General features: G+C 42.0%; 1 protein-coding gene across 4 annotated transcripts in view; it reads right to left on the bottom strand.

Moving 5' to 3' along the window:
- Nucleotides 1-6,976: 6,976 nt before the first annotated feature.
- SPECC1 (sperm antigen with calponin homology and coiled-coil domains 1) overlaps nucleotides 6,977-22,143 on the bottom strand; it is a 239,842-nt gene continuing 224,675 nt past the window's right edge. For all 4 annotated transcript variants that reach the window (XM_016145133.2, XM_016145134.2, XM_016145135.2 and 1 more), the window contains 2 exons: nucleotides 17,331-17,390; nucleotides 6,977-10,485 (listed from right to left, as the gene is read on the bottom strand). In XM_016145133.2, coding sequence (XP_016000619.2) covers nucleotides 10,396-10,485; nucleotides 17,331-17,390 — 150 coding nt within the window. In that variant the 3' untranslated portion in view covers nucleotides 6,977-10,395. The remainder of the gene's footprint in view (nucleotides 10,486-17,330; nucleotides 17,391-22,143) is intronic.

Below are 22,143 nucleotides of genomic sequence, written 5' to 3'. Positions count from 1 at the left end.
TTGAAAGGGAGTCTGAGAAGGCCAGTTACTACCATGCTACCTGATTTTCTGTCCCCGGATGTCTGCAGTTACACAATTTGTGATTCACCCTTTTGGCTTGTTGCAGTGCTTCTCCATCTAGGCTCACATCCCCCGAGGGGGCCAGTGTGCTCGTGGGTTCTCAACTCCATAGGACATATCTCTGTGATGATATGATGTACCTTCCTGGCCTGTTAGTCTAACTCGAAGATCTTTTATAGGGGGTTAGGGAGGAAGTCGCTATTTTGATATTAAGCTACCACTGATATGTTATGAAGATAATATAGAATTCTAAACATTTTTAAGACTTCAAATACAAAAGTCAGACTAATTGAAAATACACTGTAATACAGCCAGTCTTGTCTAGACAAATTCACTTGATTCTTTCACGAAGAAAGGTGTATACAATAGGTGTCTGGAGAAAGTGGGTTTTTCCCTTTCTGTACCTCCAAATGGCTGCCAACTACCTTCCTCTTGTCCCCATACTCCACGGACCTCCCTTCCCTTCCCATCCCCACCATCTCCACTGCATTACCTGTGGGCCTCTACTGACCTGAAGACTTTTGGCCCCTCCAAATGGGCTCCCAGACACTCATTTCATGCTGAAAACGTGGTGCCAGGACATAGCAGCAGACCAAAGAGACATGTCCCTGCCCTGGGACAGCCTGTTGTCTATACAAGGGTGGGGACAGACTTTAACCCAAAAGTCACACCTATGGCTGAATAGTTACATATCTGGCAGTGACCCTGGAGCAAAAGTGAATGCTGCGTTGAGAGGTTATTTCAGAGGAACACAATTTCATTGGGGTGGGGGAATCGCCTGACTCTACAGGCAAGCGAGAGTCAGGTAGGTGGAAGGTGGAGGCATAACTTTCCCACTGGATGCCAGTGGTGGACTAGGGCCCTATCGGGTTTGGCTAACTCAGGGTTTCTAACTCGATTTGGTACAGCACCTCTAGCCAGCTCCGGGCCCTCCCTTCCCTAAGGTCCCAGCACTGCCAGGACCTCAGGCCGCCCATTGCCTCACCTGTCTGCCCTGAGGCTCTTAGAGGGCTGCAGGGCCAAGCAAATAAAAATGGAGGGCAGCCAGTAAAATTTGAATTTTAGATAAACAAATAACTTTTTAATGTAAGTATGTCCTAAATATTGCAGCAGATGTACTTATGCTAAAAAGTTGTCCATTGTTGATCTGAAATTCAAATTTCACTGTACATCCTGTATTTTACCTGGTGACCTTACTCAGCCTACAAACCAGGCTGTCCAGGCCCTTCATCAGGGGACTGGCAGAAGAAATTCTTTTGAAAGCTGTGCAGCCCCTTGATGCCCCAGGCCTCACATCCCTCTGGGAGGGGTCATAGAATGTGCTGTGCAAGGCTTAAACTTGGTATCCCCACCTGAAGAAAGGTTTAAATGAAGACTTTCAAGGGGCCTAAAGTGGCAGAAGAAACAGGCCCAGAGAGGAGACCGAAGAGGAGGACACCCAGGAGAGTGGTGGCACGGGCCAGTGCAGGGGGTGGCTCAGCAAGGGGAGATGCAGACTGCCTGTAGAATGGGGGGGCCACGGAGAGGTAGAGCTGGCTTAGGGCTGAGGACCGACCACTGGTCTGTGCAATGAAGGTGCTGGGAACCCAAGTGGAGGCGGCAAAGAGGCTGCCGTAGTGGCTCATTCCACATCTCCCCATGAAGATCCCCCTCCATCTCTCCTGGACTCCAGGACAAGCCACCAGAAAGACCTGGAGAAAGAGGACTTAGGGCACTGGAGCTCGAGAAACAGATGCTGATTGGCAGCCAGGGCTCATCCATATCTGAGAGTGCTGCCTTCTTTCCAATTCTTGTGGAAAAGAACTAATCCCCAAATAAGGGCACCCTTTCAGCACTGGCCTCTGGAAAAAGTCATCCAGGAAATGGAGACCCCTCTATATATACAGCCAGCAGGGGCCAGACTGGGCAGGGTGCCCCAGACCCCCTTCCAGGTGTCGTGGGGCTCAGGGATCCCTTACTGGAAAGAGCCATTTCCCACTTGGCGCTTGCATACCACTGACAGGGCCTCCCACTTCCGCCCCCTGTGATGTTTGGTTTAGCCTTGTCAGCAGGCCCAGCAGGAGAAAGGGGCCCAGACCACCCATAGGCCTCTGGTAGACCGGGCATCATTAGCAGGCGGCCATGTAGGCTGTGGAACACAGGACATTTGGTCCCTCTGGGCACCTCTGAAAGTGGCCCCCACTTTCCAGGCATGATGAAGACTCTAGGGCAGGGGTCCTCAACCTCTGTGGAGTCCCCAATCCCCAAGCTGGGACCGTTACTGGTCTGTGGCCTGTTAGGACATGGGCTGCACAGCAGGTGAGCCAGCGAAACTTTATCTGTATCTGCAGCGGCTCCCCAGTGCCGGCACCACCTCAGATCATCAGGCATTAGATCCTCACAGGAGCACTGGTCTCTGGTGCCACAAAGATTGGGGACTGCTGCTATAGGGGACTTTCCTGTGCAGATTAGGCCTATATCTGGCAGGTGGCCCTCAGACATGGCTGCTGTTGCTATTACTTCCTCCCAGGAAGGCTACTCCATGGAAACCCTGAAAGGACACAACCCTTAGGAATCTGAAGATGCCGAAAGGTATCACTGTTCCCACTAGGAATGCCTTCTTCTCGAGGGGAATACCTGCAGTGACTTTGGCCTGTTGTGGCAGGCACCAATGATCACCCACTCAGCACCCTCCAATACTCCAATTTTGTTCAGGCGTGGGTGCCCTGTGTCAGGGAGGGCAGACCCCTCCTCCATCCACAACAAATCATGGTGGATTACCCTGTTTCCCTTTGTGGCTGGCTGGGTGGGGAGATATGACACCAGGTTGGCCAATGGGATAGAATCTGAGGGGGTTGGAGGTAAGTTCTGGGAAAGGCTTTTGACCCGCCTTTGAACACAGATGTTCTGAACATAAATCTTGTGGCTTTGTTTAGTTTGCCATTAGAAAAAGGAACATATGCACGAACTCATCCTTTAGCTAAGATGCATCTGAGGTCTTGACGCGGGAACTTATTGCTAATCTTCACCAGACAAGAACATTTATTTGTTTTTCAAATAAGAAACCACAGCAACTGCATCAAATAGCGTTGCCCTGGAGGGAGCAATGCTCTCCAGCACACTCTTCCTTCCCATGACAGGTGGCAGATGGTGAAGTATCGACTGGTGGCTAGAAGTGCAGGCTTTGCTGCTTGACTGCTTGGGTTCCAATTAATTCTTGCTTTGCCTTCTCCAAGCTGAGTTATCTTGATCAAATTATTGAACCTGTCTGTGTTTCAGTTTCTTTGCCTGTAAAACAGCCTAATATTTACCTAGTAAACGGTGTCCCTTTGAATCAGGGACTTGCTCAGCCAGCCCCGCACTGACGCTGGAGTTCCAACTACAGTAGCACGAGGCTCTATCCATGAAGTCAGGCTTGTATAGGAGGAACCTGGTTCCGCATCGTAAAACTTGCCAGGACATGGCCTGCCCCATCGTCATTGCTTTTGGAGGGAGACAGCTCTAGTTTGCAAGAGGTTTGACTTATTCTTGAGTGGGGTGGCTATACCACGTGACCCCCTACTTCTGCCGAATGGTCAAGGATAGACACCTGACCAAGGTGGTTAGTGACTTGTGAAATGATCTGGTATGAAAAACAATAACTAAACAGGCAGGATGGGGAGGCCCACTGGCAGGCTAATCTGATTCTTCGACTTGGTAATTATAACTAGGAAATATAGGAAGATTCCACTGATTGTTAATGGGAGGACATGGAAAAGATGACTGTGGTAGGTAGAACAATGGCCCCAAAGATGTCCACATCCTAGTTTCTGGAACCTCTGAATAGGTTAACTTACATAGCAAAAGGGACTCTGTAGCTGGAATTAAGGGTATGGGCCTTGAGATGGGGAGAACAGTCTGGTTATCCAGATAGGCCCAATCTAATCACATGGGTCCTTAAACCAGAGCATTCTTTCCAGCTGCAGAGATCCAGGGGGAGACACGACTACAGACAAATACGAATGGCCAGACAGATACAATGGTGCTGCTTTGAAGATAAAGGAAAGGGGCCATGAGCCAAGGAAAGGGGGGAGGGGAGCGACTTCAAGAAGCTGACAAAGTCAATGAAAGGGATTCACCCTAGAGTTTCCAGAAAGGAATTCAGCCCTGCCAACACCTTGATTGTAACGCAGTGAGACGAATGTTGGAATTCTGATCCCAGAATTGTAAGATAATACATTTGTGTTGTTCGAGGCCACTAAGTTTGTGGTCATTTGTTACAGTGGCAACAGGAGAGTAACACAATAGTATAGCACAGGCATTTAGGGACGCAGCACTAGAGGAAGGATCCCAATCTCAGCTTGAGGAGGGGGCACAGAAACAGGGTTCCCTTGGGCCCCAACAGACCTAAACTTTGCGAGTTGCCTCTTGAAGGAGTTAGGATCTGAAACCAGTGTGGAAGTTGGAAATGTCTTCATCAGTTACTCTTGAAAACTCCTTTAAAAATACCCCTTTGAACATCCACAAATTGTCTCTCAAATGAGCCAAACACAATCAAGTTTTCCTCCAAGGATGTGTTGAGTGTCAGTTGAAATAGTTGGCTTGCAGTTAGGAGTCTTATTGTACCCCAAACAAACAAACATAGCTTTAAACACTTAAATCACATGTTTTGAGTGTGATTTCGGTGTCATAAGACACTTATACAATGATTGACCCATGGGAACAGAGGCAGTTGGAGGGAATAACACATCCAAGTCCAAGCCACGTCCGCCTCACACTGGGGTGCAAGATCATTGACTGGAATGGCAGGTGGCAATAGTCGTACTTTTTTTTTTTTTTTTTTAATTTTTTTTGCCTGCAAACATAAGTGGTTGGTTTTGTGAGAGTTAAATGTGAATTCGAAATGCCTCCTCAGGACAGAGTATGGCTCATCTTCCTCTACTACTAGCATCTCCATGCCTGGGACAGCCTGCCTTGGTCTGGTCCTGGCAATTGGAAGAGCCCAGTGAGGTCCTACTGGCTGGAGGAGGTCTGAGACTCTGTCTTGATCCTGCTGGATACCGTCATCTAGGATGAGTTCTCAAAAGATGGCCAAGCCTCCTGAGATCACATGCAACAGTAAAGGAAAGCTGCGGCTTTCCCATGTTCCATTTTCTGTTTTGCTTCATTTTTCTGATACAAGAATAATGATATGGTTTAAAGAGTGGTATAAATAGTATCCCAGATGGATAAGCGGGAGGGGTGATTGGTTCCTTGGCCAACCCTGCTAGATGTCCAGGCCAAAAACTTTTATGACTTATTTTTCATAATCTAGAAAAATCTCACTAAGGTTTTGGTAGTGCAGGTGAGTTAGGTTAGACTGAACTCATTTGAAGAGTCCGGGAGACCGAGGTTCTGCTCAGAAACGTATTGTGTCATTTTACTCACAACGACAGAAAAGTAATGTTAACAAAACAAAGAAAAATGATGAAGATCATCAGGCAATCAGGTTTCAAGCTTCTCCCCAGGGATCTTTCTGGGAATTTTTTACCATTGAGTTGGAAAATGCTGGAAACAACTGTTTACAAGACAGACCTCAGCACTGAGACCAAGCTGGATGCTGAGGCGTCTGCTCCTGAGTTCAGTGGGGAATTCCAAGTCGGAATAAGAGTTCGTGGTAGCTGGATGTTTCTACCAATTAATTTATTCAGCAACAATTACGCAGAAGGTTGAGACATCACGAGCAAATAAATATGTAGCTTTGCCTTCAGGGAGTGAAGTGTGTGGCATGAGGATGACAGAAGCATCCATAGTCCTTAGAGAAGGGAGAGCCGGCTCTGTGCCAGTGGAGCCCGGGGCAGGCCAGGGCCCGTGGCCTGGAATTCCCAGTCTTCCGTGGCAGCGGAGTACCACTGACCACAGACCTCTGACCACAGATGCCACAGTGAGCACTCAGTGTGCATCAGGCTCCATTGGAATCCTCCTGCCTGATACCTGATTCAACATATATGGGCCATAAACATACACATGGTATGAATGTCTGGGGATGTGTTTCATTCACAGAGTGGTCCAGGCCCACAGATCAGGGAACACCATGATGCACCCTGAACAACAGGAAGCTGTAGAAGAGATCAGTTTGCAAGCACAGAGATGCTGGCCATTCACCAAACGCCTGTGTTTGTGTGTGTGTGTGCGCACACGTGCATGTGCATGCAAAACTGGTACCTCCTGAGTGCAGTTTCGTCACCTGACAGCCCACAGAGGAAAGTGAGTAGAGGCCACTGTCCTGGCTCAGTGTGTGTTAAGCTCTTACCAGAGACTGTGCCACTCTGAGAAGATGGAGAATCGCTTAGTAGAAAAAGACTAGTGATATTGAAACTTCCCTGGAAGGAGGAAGATTCTAGGATGGGTGGCCTCCTTTCTTCTCTCTCGTGGGCAGGGGTGGTTGCCCGACACCAGTGAATATGGCCTCCAAGTGATACCTGAATAGTCACATGTCACCTGATGAATCAGCACGTACAATATACTGGTGTTAGAAGACACCTACATCCCCTGTCCGTTAAAATTCGTGTTAACTCTGCCTCAAGGTGGCATAATCCCCTTCTGCTTAATACCGCCTAGCATGTGGCTTCCAGGACCTCCGTTAGCATTCAGTCAAGGAACACACGCAGAATGGGGGAGGCCTGTGGCATAGGCGCTGCCTGTTCCACGCACATCTGCACAGCTCTGCAGCATCCTGAAGGGTGATTTTCTGAAAAGACTATAGTCACAGCAAGAGGGTTGTGAATGGGGAGAAGGCAGAGGAGCTGTCAGAACCCCAGTTCTTTCCAGTAACTTCCAGTAATGCCAGCCAACAGTAGCTGTGGCGGGGATCTCAGCCCAATAAGGAATAAAGACATGATGATGCTGGTTTGAAATTAGAATGAATGTAAATTGGCACTTTGAGAAAATATTAATAAATGTCACTGGGACAAATTCATAATCAGATGGAAACAAAATATATTTATTAGAAATATTACATAGTCATACATCATACACTTTCATGTTAATAGTTAAAGACAGCTCTGTTGGCACATCAAGTCCTGACAATGCTTGGTACAATCTGGTGTGCTCTGTATACAAATGAGGCTACAGATCTATCAACTGCTTTCAACTAATGTAGTTAAAATTAGTGAGCTACTTAAGATGTTATAGCCGAACTCTAACGTGGGTTAGAGAAGTGAAATACCCGGTGAACTTTGGCAACTGATATATTAAAAGTACTTTATAAAGGTCACTAGGTTACATCTTTTACTGCATGTCCTCAGTAGTTCATCTCGAAATGGCACTCAAGCTTACGAATGGGAAGAACTACTGCTGCATTTGGCAAATGGGTTTGTGTTTACCCACCTGAGTCCTCTCTCTCCACATTCTGGGTGAAATGCCTGCCATCCCCTCAGTGGGGAAGTGGGAGGGGTGGAGGTTGAGAGGATCCCACCAATGTTTCTGTGGGGAAGAGAATACTGCACACATTCACCACTGCCAGCTGGCTAATCATTTTGGGAAGTGTATTTTGTGTAACACCTGCGGTATCTACTTTGGATGGTATCCATAAAAGCAATAAAACAATAACAGAATGAAGAATGAAAACCAAAGGCTAATGTCGTTTTTGAAGTGAGAAGGGACTAAGATGAGATAAGTATGAATTTGCCTGGTTCCTCAGAACACTAATCCTGTGGGAAAAGGGCCACGGCAGAATCACTGATCAATTAACGTTCAAGTCCACGAAACAACTCACAATGCAGAGAACCATGTACTTCCCTTTATGTCTTTTAAAAACTCCACTCTCCTAGATTTTGTGTTTTGCATGTGTCTTTTATACAAACATAGTACATTTAGAAAAAGAATCTGAAGAACAACTATATAATTTTAAATGACAGTGTTGGCTGAAGGAGATGGGAAGAAACATGAATACTGTAGCCTCTGAAAACCTCAGGACAGAAAACTTGGAATGATACAATTTGCTGACGCTACCTTGTTTTCTCCATTTTCCACATTCACCTTGTGCTCTGAGCTCTCCAATTAAAAATGAATCTAAAAACTCCACTCAGTGGCCCAGCCAGGGTTGGCACAGCTTGCCCCGCAGGCCCTGCAGTGCTAGAAGGCCTGACTTCACACCACCTGTTTTTCTGAACAGGGCACACTTCTTTTCCATGCATGCCCGCTGGCAAAGAAAATGGTGTCGAGGAACTTTCTTGAACTATAAAAATAGATGGCCACATGTCCTTTTTTTCCCATGACATTTCTTTCCTTCCTTTTTAACCTGAAGGGAGCAGACCCATGCATAGAGACTGCTTTGCCCACAGCTCATGCTGAATGATTTACAATAATAACTAAAAGCAGGGCACTGATAATGCTAAACACACCCTCCAGGCATCCCAAGACCTCAATGCTTCTCCCATACACAACCTTGTAGTAATCCCAGCTTAGACGCAACCACCAACAGCCCAATTTAACTACCTGGCATATTACTCTTCCCCACTATAATGGTGAGCAAGGCAGAAGCACAGGAAAAAATGAAAGTCTATCAGGTATGTCAACAAGACAGACGCAGGAAGCGACATAAGTAATAACTTTCATTTGTATATGCTCATCGGGAAGGAGTAAGATGAAGATGAATTTGTTCAGACTGTGCCTCCAACTTCCATTTGAAAACAAAGGGCCAGTTATGAGATTATCATCATCAAACTGCTCAGAGCCCCCTCTCTCCCACCCCACCCCGCAGGCTGATGAAGGCTGCTTTCTCCTCTCAGTGGATCCTGGGAACTTTAATAATACCTATGTCCCTGATCCCATTCCAGATACTTGGATTCAACTGATGGGGAAGGCTAGGGTATGTTTTTAACCAGCTCCCCAGAAGATTCTGATCTAGAGCTGCAGAGGAGAACCATAAGCAGGGCAGGGGCGGCAGCCTGAGGAGGAGGGAGGGGCTGAGCTCACGCCTCCCGGGAAGGGCTGGGTCCACAGCCCTTAGGCCCCCAGCTGTGAACAAGGGCCTTGACCAGTCATCGGAGATTTACTTTAAGCAATGTAAGCCGTACTGCAACTCTTGGTGACTGATGTTAAGGATGACGCTTTGTCTGAGGGGCACCAACACAGGGTGCGTACGTAAGAGTGATTGGCACCGACAAATTCACCTCAGATATACCTACGTGACCCATGCCCTGTTTGCTATATAATGTACATTTATTTGCCCAATATCACCACCAAAGAGCCACCAGGTGATTACCTACCTGCACACATAACTTCTGAAGTGACTGGGGCCACTCCAGGCAGGCTCTGCTGCCACTTAGGGCGACTACAGGATGGTAGAGATATTGCATTTTCCTTCATTCAATTATAAAGAGAGCCACCTCTGCCATCCCTGAGGGCTTCCTTTTGCCATCAAACATTAAAGGCCTGATGAAGTACTAAAAACTATAAAGTCGAAATGTTGTTTAAATTTGCTATCTACCCAGTAGCCCAAGAAATATATGTCTTCAGCCTGTTTCACTGCACAAACTCCTTGTGGGCACAGGCCATTTTACATGAGTGGCTTTCTGTCAAGTTCTGAACATGGGACAAACGTGTGGGTGTGAATGGGAGTATGACTAGATGCGAGGGCAGACGGAGAAGGCAGTTTCTGAGGCGTCCCTTTCAGTGTGTATGGGACTGGCTGAACACAGGACACCTAGTGTGTGACCATGCCCCAGCACATAGCCACTTGGGAGAACGCACACTTCCATCCGTAGGCCATTCTACAGGGACAGTACAGCAAACCACTCCTAATTCTCACGTTTTATCTTCCATCCACAGAATCAAATGAATGACAAGTGAGATCTAAAAAATGTAATCAAGTTATAGGCGTTAAAATCGTTTCCTAGAATGTAAGCATATTTCCCAAAAAGGCAGAGTTCGTGCATTTCCAGCCTGCTTGACAGGAAATGTTTGTCTTTTGTTGGGTGTTTTTTTTTTTTTTTTAGAAGGGGGTGGGGAATAACAAGGGCAAAGTTTTATAAAAGCGAAAGAGGATTTTCAGTAAAAAGATGACTGATTTGGAAGTGCTGTTTATTGTGAATCTCAGTGCAGCTCTAGTGTCAAGTCCCATGGTGTGACTAGGGTCCCTTGGGTCTGGAAGGAGGGAGGTTCCTGGGGGAGCAAGCTTCTCCCACGTACACTCCAAACATGTCTGGATTCAAGGTGGGTGCATGGTTGAACCCAGCTCTGCTTCTTATTCGTGTGCTGGTCCCCTTGGATTGAATCTTCCTTTGAAATCCAGATGGCCAAGTTGTGGACAGGCGGAACAGAGCCTGTAGAAAGTGACCAGGTGCTTCCAGGACAAACCGCAGGTGGCAGTGGCTGCTGTTGGGCCCTCCAGGTTTACGTCTCAAAGTACTTGTAGATCTGGGCCACATACTGCATCACACTCTGCCAGTCAGGCCGGTCTGTGTACAGCATCTCACTGAGCTCCTGCAGGAGAAGGGGAGAGGTCATGGGGGGAACGCCACCGATTGCCCCTTTCCCACAAAGGGGCTAAGATCCAGGTCAAGGCTTGTGATGCCTCGGAACTCCCCCCACTGCATGGAAGGTGCAGGCAATACTGAGATGGTGTGAATGAGGTTAGTTAAAAGAAAGCTTTTTCTTCCTATTTATTCAGGAGATACTGTCCCTTTCAAAAAAATATTAGACGTGACACCTTACCCTGCTCATCTTTTAATAACACGACAACATTAAAAAAAAAGTTTTGAAAACTGAAAGTCACTTATAATTCCATTATAATAGAAAGATTTCCAGTTCTCTAAGTTACACTTGATTGTACACCTATGTTTCCCCACATAGACTTCCATCACAGTAGACATATTGTGTGCTCTGTGCTTTTTTTACTTAATGTTTTTTGTACACAGTTTCCCATACTGTTGCACTGTGTCACTGGCTGTGTCCCTTGGACAGTGGATACACATTGTCCAAAGGAATGGCCGTTCCATAACCGACATGACCATCTCCTAGTGTTCAACATGGAGTTTGTGTTCACTTCCTCATATTACAGACTTTGCAGTAAGTGTCTATGTGTGGTACTGTTTCTGTCTGTTGAATTAGTGTTTTAAGATACATTCCCAACAGTGGGATTACCACAGAAGCCATTTGTTTTACCAGAATTGTGTTATCATTCAATGTTTTGGGTATCCTCTTCCCTCCAATTTAGTAGACAACAAGCAAGCAGAAAGTAGAAACCAGGAAGTGCCAGGCAACAAGGCTAGTACCCTATAGAGCTGTACAGCACTCTGCAAAGCTTTCCTGAAATTTGTGCCTCTTAACATATCTAATAATTTACTTGGGACTGAATGTGAATTATTTTGTGGTCATAAGGGAACAACAGGAAAGGACCGTAATATAAAGCCTGAAACAGAAATGTATCAGAAAAATAAAGCCGATCTTATTCAGCACACCTGTACCAGGGGTGACGAAACTAGCGGAGGCCTGCAACCAACCATTTATCTTGTTTCAACATCTAAATGTATTTTATTGATTTTGCTCACTGGTAATACTAAAAAATTATCAGCATATCATTGGGTCTAAAAAAGGGGTGAAGAAGGATTAAGTGGAATGTTCCACACAGCTATACCTAGAAAAATTCGAAAGAAAAAGTTTTCACAGAATATAAGGATAAAAAGTCTCTTTCTACCTAAAATACTGTAGTCAGGACTATGCACACAGATCGATGGATTAAAAGCTTAAATTCTTATAATAGGAGGGTTGTTAATATGATAATACAAAAAAGAAGTAATCAAGAATTTAGCACACCATTTAGGAGATAAATGAACTCTGAGAAATTAAGGAACGCCTACACATGCAAGAGAGATGGCAAACTTTATGTGATGGAACAATGTGGCTTTCAACTCAGAGAGGATTCAGAAATGCAATCAATATTCACAGTTTTACTCAGACGCTCTTACATGCCTGAACTTAACAAGAATTAAATAAAAAATGTTTTGGTACATCGTCAACACCATATTTGAACATGTTTAAGAAAGAATTTAGCATATTTCAGGAAAAGAGAGCATATGCTGCATTCATATAAGTTTGACAATGCATAACACTGTTTGAATTAGTAGCTAAAAACCTTCTAAAAAAGGAAACAACAGGCCCAGATGGTTTCATTGGTTAATAATACCAAATACTTAAGGAAGAAATAGTACCAATTCTATGCAATCTCTTCCAAGAAGTAGCAGAGGGAGGAACACTTCCTAGTTCATTCTATGAAATCAGCATTAACCAGACAAAGACATTACAAGAAAACTGCAGATCAATTTCTCATATTAACACAGACACAAAAATCCTCAACAAACATTAACAACTTGAATGATGATCAAGTGAGGTTCATCCTAGATATGCAAGGCTCGTTTAACATCCATAAATCAATCAATGTAATTTGTATTAACAGACTAAATAAGAAAAATTATATGATTATATTAACAGATGCAGAAAAAGCATTACACAAAATTCGACAACCGTTCATGAGGAAAACACTAATCTCCCTGCCTCCCCCTCGCCCCCCAAAAAAACTAGGAATAGAAGGGAATTTCTTTTACCTAATATAGGATATATACCAAAACCCAAAAGATGACATCATAGTTAATGGTGAGAGACTGAAAATATTTCCCCTAAGATGAGGAAAATAAAAACAAGGCAAGGATGTCCTCTCTCGCCTCTCCTATTTAACACAGCACCTGAAATTCTAGCTAGTGCAATAAGACAAGAAAAAGAAGACATACAGATGGAAAAAAGGAAACAGAACTGTCTTTACTTACTGATGACATGACTGTGTACACAGAAAGCTGCGAAGAGTCTACAATAAAACTTCTTGGAACTAATATGCAAGTTTAGCAAGGTCTCAGATAAAAAGTCAATATCCAAAAAGTCAATTGCTTTCCTATATACCCAGCAATGAACAACTGGAATTTGTAACAAACAAACAAACTAACAAACAATTTAAAATGGAAGGAGAAGAAGGAGAAAAAGAAGGAGGAAGATGGTGAAAGAACAGGAGGTGGAGGAGGGGGGAAGAAGAGAATGAGCACAACATAAACCGAAAAAATCTGTGCAAGATCCATATGCAGAAAACTACAGGCCACTGAAGAAATAAATAAAAAATATAAATGACAAAGATGTTCTCCATGATTATGGATTGGAAGACTGAGTATTGTTAAGTGTCAGTTCTTCCCGATCTGATCTATACCTACAGCACAATGCCAAACAAAATCCCAACGAGCTTTTTTAGTAGATATCAACCAACTGATTCTAAAATTTATCAAGGCAAAGGTACTAGAACAGCTAAAACAATTCTGATAAGAATAAAGTCAGAAGACTCAATTTCACAATTTATAAAGCTATATTAATCAAGATGTGGTATTGGCCAAGAAACAAACACTTAGGTCATGTTATTTGTATTGTACCACAATAAAAAAAATTGGGGGAAAAAAGGGAGAGATAAGCCTTCTTGCCCTTGAAAGCTCCTGGTCTTGGTGAGGGAGGCGGGGGATAAGCCCTGTAATCAGACAAATTACAACATAACACAGCATGTATTATACAGTATTATGAGTAAGTTGTGCTTTAAGAACCCAGAGGTGGCTGGGCGTGGCTGTCCTGGATTCAGGACTTCTGAGTGGGTAAGAGCCCTGGTGTTGGAGCTGGCCTGCCTGCCTTGATCTCTTGCCTTTGCTACTCACTAGCTGTGTTATTTTTTACTGAACTTCATGTGCCTCAGTGTCCCACCTCTAAGGAGCATCTTTATGAAATCACAGGATTTCTTTCAGGGTCCAATTAGTCAATACACAGAAAATTCCTGGCACACAGTAAACATGAACACCAGGTTTTCCATGTGATTAAGCTTGAATTAACTCTATGTATCCTTTATAAAGTTTATACTACAGAGCAGGCTAAGGAATCATTTTGGTATCCTCATAAAATCTTGAGTTGTAACCACTTCCCTCTACAGGAGACCTTAACCTGTGTGCATAGTAACTGTTCTGGTAGACACGCTGGCGTACTCATTAACTGACACCCGCACAGACTGCACGACCCAGTGTGGTAGTGCCCCCCTCGCCAGGATGCAAACACATCAACCCTCGGAGGACACATGTTCTAGCTGTTTCTACAGTAATAACAATGATACCACATGCCCTCTCTCACCTGCTTTTTCTATTAGGGGTCGCTCATATTTGTCATATGGTGGGCTAAAGCTCTATTAGACTGTGGCTGAAGAGGAATGCTCGTTAAAATTTGGAGAACATTGCAGAGCTTTCATTTTTAAAAATCTCATCCTTGCTAACATGCTACACCCAGAAACCTATATTTATGTGCATATACACATATAAATAAATATTTTGCCTGACTAATTTAACAATAGAATTTGATCAAAAACTTGGGATTACTTTGGCTGCCAATTCTGATCGGATGCTTTTAAAAAGTATCATGTGTAATTAAATATATTATTTTTCAATTCGCATCAAGATATTGAAAAGGACGTTTAATAATAGAAGAAGTTTCTATTTTGTTGATGGCATGAATTGGTTAAATTGCACACAAACATTCTTAAATGCTTTTGAGATTAATTATTACGTGTGTCAGTAGCTCCTCACTGACATCTATACAAATGAAATTGCTGGCTCTGACAACTGGAGCTCAACAAGGTGATCTCATTTGTTTCCCAGCTAAAGTATATTAGATGAAAATTAGGAAAGAACATTAAATTAAAAAGAAGCAAATTTAACTGTAACACAACAAAGAAAAATGTATTCTTGTATATAACATAATCCTCTAACAAGTTTTCATTGTATCTTTGATTCCTTACATAAATTTTCTGTTGTTACTTGTTGTTTAGTGTTTCAGAAGGGAAGTTAAATCATGTCCCTGTTACTCCATCCTGGCCAGAGGTGTAAGTTCCTTCATTACTTTTTCAATTCTTTATATACATGATAAGAATATCTGTTTCCTAAAGGTTTAGTAGAATTTGGGCTTACTGGGGTTTTGTTTGTATGTGTGACTACATTTTAAACAATGAATTCAACTTCTTTAATGGTTAAAGTTCTATTTATTTTTGAGTAAATTTTGGAAAAATATTTACATTTAATATTTGAAGAAATCTCCTTATATTTTAGAAAACTGTCCATTCTGTTTTAACCATATTGGCATAACACCAGTCATAGTACTAAAATTTCTATGACAGTTGTACTTCCACTCTTTCATTTCTCAAGATTCCCTATATCCTCTGAGGGTTATGAAAGTGTGTATCACTGTTAATTTTCCTGATCACTAATGAGATTAAATATCTTAAAATGTTCACTGGCCATTTGTGAGTTGCCTATTGTAGCCTTTGATGATTTTCTACTAGGTTATCTTTTTTAATCATTGGGTGGTAGAAATTATTTGTAGATTATCTGTCTTTGCTTTTTCTGCAGTTTTGTTGTGATTCATTTAAATGAATATTTTATTTATCCTTTTGAGATTTATTAAGAATCTGTGGTCTTTTATCATTCTGGAAAAATTACAGTCACCATTTCTTCAAATATTCTCTTCCATTTTTTCCCCTCTTCTTCTGGAATTCTCAATTGACATGAGACATAGTCACTGTCTTGATTTTATCTTCCACGTCTCTTAAGTTCTTAAGCTCTGTGATAAATACTATCAGTTGATTAACCCAACAGTCATTCCCAACCTCTTTCTCCTTTGCAGATTTCTTACTAAAGAGGCTGAAAATGCTCACTTTCTCAAATTCCCTTGCAGCTGGGGTAACCATGTAACAGAGTACTGACATGAGCTGAAAGGACTCCAGGAAGTCTTTTGATTTCTTAATCAAAGGGAAAAGATGTGAGACCCCAGCTCTGTCCCATCCCCCTTCTTCCTGCCCTGCAGATGGGGGTGATGTCTGGATGTTTCACCACAGAACAAGCAGCCAAACAGGAAAGAAAAAGTCAACAGATTAAAGATGATGGAGTATAGAGGAGAGACACTGGGGTTCTTGATTATAACAATGAGTAGTGAACAAATCCTGAAACTACTTCTGGACTTCTATTTAAAAAAAAAAAAGTAACATCTTTATGGTTTAAACAACTGTTCAGCTGGGTTTTCCATTTCTTAAAGTTTAATACATACTAACTAATAAAACCCCTCTATTATGTTTTCCATTTTCTAATGTTTCTGTCTTATGTTCTGGGTAGTTTCCTTAGATCTACTTTATAGTTCAGTAGGTCTCTCTTCCTCTGCATCTAATCAGTTTTTCAACCCAATTGGTGTTTTTAATTCTGAATTTTCATTTCTAGAAGTTTTATTTGATTCTATTTCTAAATCTTTTTTTTAATAATGTTTCTTCCTTATTATTTCTATTCCTTTTATTTCTTTAATATGTTTAAACACAGTCTTTTGTACTTCTTTATTACTGTTTTATTATCTTAAGTTGTAGTAGGTATTCCTCTGGTTTGTTGTTTCTGCTGACGAGCTCAAATAAATCACATTTTAAAGTGTTTTGGAATTTTGGCTTGTGAGCATATTTTAAGCGGCCACTGTACTGCTAGCTCAGGAGCTTCCTGCATCAGGTATAGTATAAACCGGGGGCTCCTTGCAGCACAAATTTTATCTGGCTGTTTTCTTTTCTTACAGGGGATTTCCTCCTTTTCTTGGCCACAAAACAAATTCTAGGGGGAGACCAAACTTCCTTATCAACCACCTCTCTGGACTAGTAGGTGGAGTTTTTTATTTTCACTAAGAAGAGCAGAATTTTATGAGCCTTGGTTTTGTGCAGGGGTCTCAGTACTAATGCTCTGTTTACAGGAGCTCAGGTCCTTGTCTCTTGTTCCTGTGTGGGCATTAAATAATGCCCATTAGGCACCCATTATTATGAGTCCTCTGTCTCTAACCCCAGACCCATCCCTGGGGATCATCGCAGTGTTGGCTCCCGCCTCACACCACTGGTTAGTTCCCATTCTTTCTTCAGAGCTCAGCCACGTATTGGCATTTTTAAAAATTACGTTTTACTCAGAGTTCCAGATGACTTGAATAAGAGTGTTTTATTGATAATTCAGTTCATTGTGTTTCCAGAACTGAAATATATCCACAATGAATCTTAACTGGAAAAACTCTAAATCATATGTAGTCAGACCAACTCAATAATTTTATATTAAAGATCATGAGTAACAAATACTCAGCCAATGGATTTCTATGTTCTGTAACAAATTGTTATGGCATAAAGAAAATGGGATAAGTTCTTTCTCATATAATTATACTTAAGTATGACAAGAATACAAAACAGTCATACTTACCAGGCTGGGTTTGATGCCTACACTTTCAGCTGCTTCAAATGCCAACAAGAGATTCCTTTTCTAAGTTAAAAGACAAAGAGAGGGAATTACCAACGGAAATATATAGCCTTTGTTAGGAAAGAACACCAACTGACACTCCCAAATGGATAATCTATAAACCGCTTAACATTTTAAGTCAAATATGCAAACAATGGTCTCAGTTTAAGGGGGGCAGGGAGGATTAACAGGTTACAATTGTCACTGAAAATGACATCATCGACTGACTCTTAACTATCGAAGATAAATATTTGTTAGTTTGGTTACTTTTTACTTTGTCAAGATCTACAACATACATTTCTGCTGGCTATCAAGCATTATTTGTTTAATCACAGTGCTATAGCAAAAACTTATCAAAGTAATATGTGCATATAATTAAATATAATCAAATGAAAAAACTATTTCTTTTCCCAATTCTGACTCCTTAGCAGAACCACGTTCAATTTATCTCTCTAGTTCTTCTGGTGAGTACCTTCATATTGCTGTAATATGTTCATACCGCTGCTTCCTGATCTTTAAACCATTACCTACTAACTTTACTTATTAATTTCCCCCCAGAATAAGTGAGGATTCAGGTATCGTGCATCTCTCTCTTCTCTTCCTTATTGCCATCTGGCTAATTTTAGTTCTTTTATTAGTTATTCTTGTGATTTTAAATAATGTATCTCCATTTCTTGTTCCATCAATTATGGACAGTACTTCCTGACTCCATTTTGTATGGTAAGAAAGAAGTTCCCCTCACCTTTCCTCCACCTCATCTATTTTTACTTTTAAATTATTAAAGTGTATTATAATTGCTTCCTTTTCTGTAACCACATTTAAGTCTGCCCTCTCATGATAGGATAATTCCAAAAACTGAAAACAATTAACAGCATTTACACAGCAGCCTACTACAATTACATTTCCTTCTCTATGGCTCCAGTCATGACACTGTGCCAATTGAAGATATTTTCAAAAGGATTTCCCTCTTTGTGACTCAACCATATCACTATTCTATGAAATCCTTCAGCCCTAGAGACCTTCAGAACTTCCTATCAATTTCTGGATAGTGACCTCTGTTCTACTAGAGTACTTCCATAGGTTTGCTTCTTAAGAAAGGATGTGGGGAGACATATTTTCTGGAAGCATTCGTATATGAAAATTTCTCTTTTGTACCTTCACTCTTGGTTAATAATTTGGTTGGACACAGAAATCCAGGTTGAAAACAATTTTCCTTAGAATTTAAAGGTACTGCTCCACAGTCATTTATCTCTAATTTGTTGCTTCTTTTCAGACTCTTTCTGGTTTTTCTCTGATATTTCTCCATCTGGATGAATTTAAGAATCATTTGGTCGTGGCTCTTCCCCTCCATAATTCATTTGAAAGTCATTAGGATTATATTAAAATTTAATTAAGTTGGTAAATTAAGGATAATTGAGAAATGTATTTCTGTACACATTCATGTTTTATGTTCCTCGGTAGAATTTTGTAATTTTATGCATTTAGATTTTAGACATTATTTTATAAATTTTTCTCCTTTCCCATGGCTTCTACCCTTTGTCCTTTTGCCTCCACATCTGGTGCCTGAAGATGAAGGGCGTTTGCCCTGACACTGAAGCAAACTCTGTGCTCTAGGGACCAGGTCACAGGAAAACACCAGGACACGGCTATGTACATTTTCTTCTGGTTGTGGTCGAGGCCTTGGAAAGCTGTTGATCTGTGGTCACCTTGCTCAAGCCACCAACCCTCTTCCTCCGGATTAAGGGAAGTTAATGGGAATGGACTGGAAACCTTACACATGTTCCCACAACACTATTCTCTGTTCTTTTGAGAAGGGAGCTGTATAGTGGCTCCTGTCTGTCTTTAATTTAGCTCAAACACTGGATAGCAATCTCCTATTTTGGTGCTAATGAGACCTTTGTCCTTATTTTTAAAGTCTCTTTTAGTTAGTTTTTTTTTTGGGGGGGGGGGGTGGAGGGGTTTTGTAAGCCAGTCTTTAGGCCACCATTACAGAAGCCAAGACACGAACATTTTTACGGCTTGACATGTAACGCCGAATTGCTTTCTAAAATGTCATACTAATTCTAGCCATAATGTATAAGGGTCCATTTTCTTGTACCCTTACCAGCATAGAATATTATGATTTTCAAAAGTCTGCCAAATGTGACAGGCTAAAAATAATTCGTATTTTAATTTGTATTTTTTGATTACTACTAAGGTCTAAGGAAAAGGCATTTCTAAACCTAAGGTTTTATACAGAATTCCTCCAAGACCCTCTAGCCTTATTCTAATGACACTGCCAGTGTTTTCTAAGTAGATACTCAACAAAGAAGAAATGCTTCAAGCTGAAAAATTGTCTCAAAATACTCTGAAATCGTGTACAGTATGACATGGAACATTATAGAGAGGTGATTTTTGGTTAACAAAAATGAGTTTTACTCATTTTGGCAGCAGCACAACAAAAGCGACCAGCATCATTATCCTAATTATCTTTCATGAGGACAACGTCACAGTCACTGTGAGAAGACATCACTCACAGGGAGCAAATGAGAGTGTGCCCAGGGCAGAAGGGCCTCACTTTACCCATACCTGCAGCTGTGCCCACAGAGGCCGGGAGACAATGACTCGGGGACAAAGAAGGTCTGGAAACTCTCAGTTCCAGAACAGTGAAAGACCCAGCCCATGGGAGAACACTGCCGCTGGCCTGGCTAGTAGAGATTCCACCTGTCACTGACGGGAGGAAGACTCCCAAGTCCAGAATTTCTCCTCTCACGTTAGTATTTCACTTCGGACAGTGACAGAAACACACTTCAGTCTATCATCTGAATCTATTTAGCATAAGTCGAAGTTTCATAGGATAGAAAAATATGCTTTTTATTGAAAAAAATGCCCAAACCTTCTATTGACTGTAACTCACATCTTGTAATTCTGTATCTCTTTAACATCTTAGAAGGAATCCGTGTTAGTTTTATCAGAAATTCCCTATGTAATACAGATGTCAAATTCACTTGGTTTAATTATGTCCACCTGGGTAGGAACAGTTAATGATTTCTGAACTTTCTGCGCTATCAATGACTATATCATACAGTTTTTAGATTTTGCTTTTAGTAGGTTTTTACAAACTTAGGCCTCTCTTGGTGCCCTTTTTGATATATGTGTACACCAAAACCTCCCCTCAAACCGCCCAATGCTGACTGCACAGCAGAACAAGGCTCTAGGCTAGGACTGGACTTCACTCCTCTTGATGTATGTTTCATTCAACTTACTTTGTTTCCTTTGAAACTAAACTTCAAAGATGCCTTTTTTTTGGAAAACCTTCCCTGCTTTTATCCCTCACTTTCCTTGAGTCTGATTACCCCCCATGCTGATTCTCACACATGCTCAGGGTCATACCGTGTTGATTGGATTTGCCTGTGTTGACACGTTATTTTGAAAACCTTCATCAGTAACTTTAATACATACAAGGTTCTCTCACCCAAATAACCATAAGCTTTCCTCAAGCATGCTCGTCACACACCAGGTAGTGATGAAAACTGCCACTCCATGCAGAGTGTATTGACATGAAGGCAGACGTTCTTTCAGAGAGTGGTGGGCAGGCGGCAACCAGCAGAGCCCTAGGCTCTAGGACACAAACCCCACTCTAGCTGACAAGGAGGCTGGGAAGCCACATAGACTTTAAAATGAAAACTGCAGCTATCTGAAGCTGACTCCATCTCTTCGCAGACCCACCGTCTTTCACATTCTGACGTCTGTGCTCCCTGATGACAGTATTACAGATTACAGAGAAGAATTACAACCCTACACGTAGAAAATATGGGCCCTGTATCATAAGGACAATGGAAAGTGAATAAACTGTGACTTCTGTTTGTTTTACTGAATGCTTATCTGTAGCAGATAACACTGGACAGCTGGTTGTGCGCAGTGTGTGGGAATCACCGGGCACCCAGGGTGAGACAATACAGATTCAGCCATTAGGAAGCAGGCTCATGAATTCAAAGTGTGAAAGCAAACACTTTTTCTCTCATTTTTTTCCCAACAGATCCTTACTGATTTGCAGACGAAGAGCCGCAGGTGTATTTGTATGACAGCAGACAAGCATTTCAGTTTCAGTAAGATACCTGTTTTAGACAGTGTGTGTATAAGTGTTTAGACTTAGATCACTACAGTTTTAGTAAGGTCTTCTGATTATTTTAAATTGCTTTATGCCCACCATTTACTCAATTATCTTTGTAACATCACATGGAAAAGGCAGAGAATGAACAATGAAGAAGGCAGGAAGAGAACAGATGCCAAGGTCACTGCTGGATGCGAGATTTGCCTGTGAGGGCAAGGTGCACAGGCTTGCGTGGAACCCCTGCCGCCATACCACCCCGACGTATCTCTTCTCCCTGGCTGCTCCTTCCCAGCTTCCCTTTGCTGGCTCATCCTCTTCTACCTAAACAAGCACTAGACCTCAAGGCTTGTTCCGTGGCTTTCTCTTTATGCCCCTGTGATGCTGTGATTTATAAGAAATACTGCGTGGACTTTGTCCACTGTTCCTGGCACAGAGCCCCTAAAATGCTTGCAACTTCCTATATTAGAGCCATAGGGGCACCTTTTGTTATAATATATTTTTTAATGAATATAAATTGAAAAAGTTGCAATTAAAGTTGACATTCAATATTATTTCATATTAGTTTCAGGTGTACAGCATAAAACACTTATATGATTTATGAAGTGATCCTTCCAATTAGTGTGATACCTACCTGGCATTATACATAGTTGTCACAAAGTTATTGACTATAATCTCTATGATGCT

This window comes from Rousettus aegyptiacus, unplaced genomic scaffold (assembly GCF_014176215.1).
Source record: "Rousettus aegyptiacus isolate mRouAeg1 unplaced genomic scaffold, mRouAeg1.p scaffold_m13_p_6, whole genome shotgun sequence".
Taxonomy (NCBI): domain Eukaryota; kingdom Metazoa; phylum Chordata; class Mammalia; order Chiroptera; family Pteropodidae; genus Rousettus; species Rousettus aegyptiacus.
This window is presented reverse-complemented; position numbering and strand designations above follow the sequence as displayed.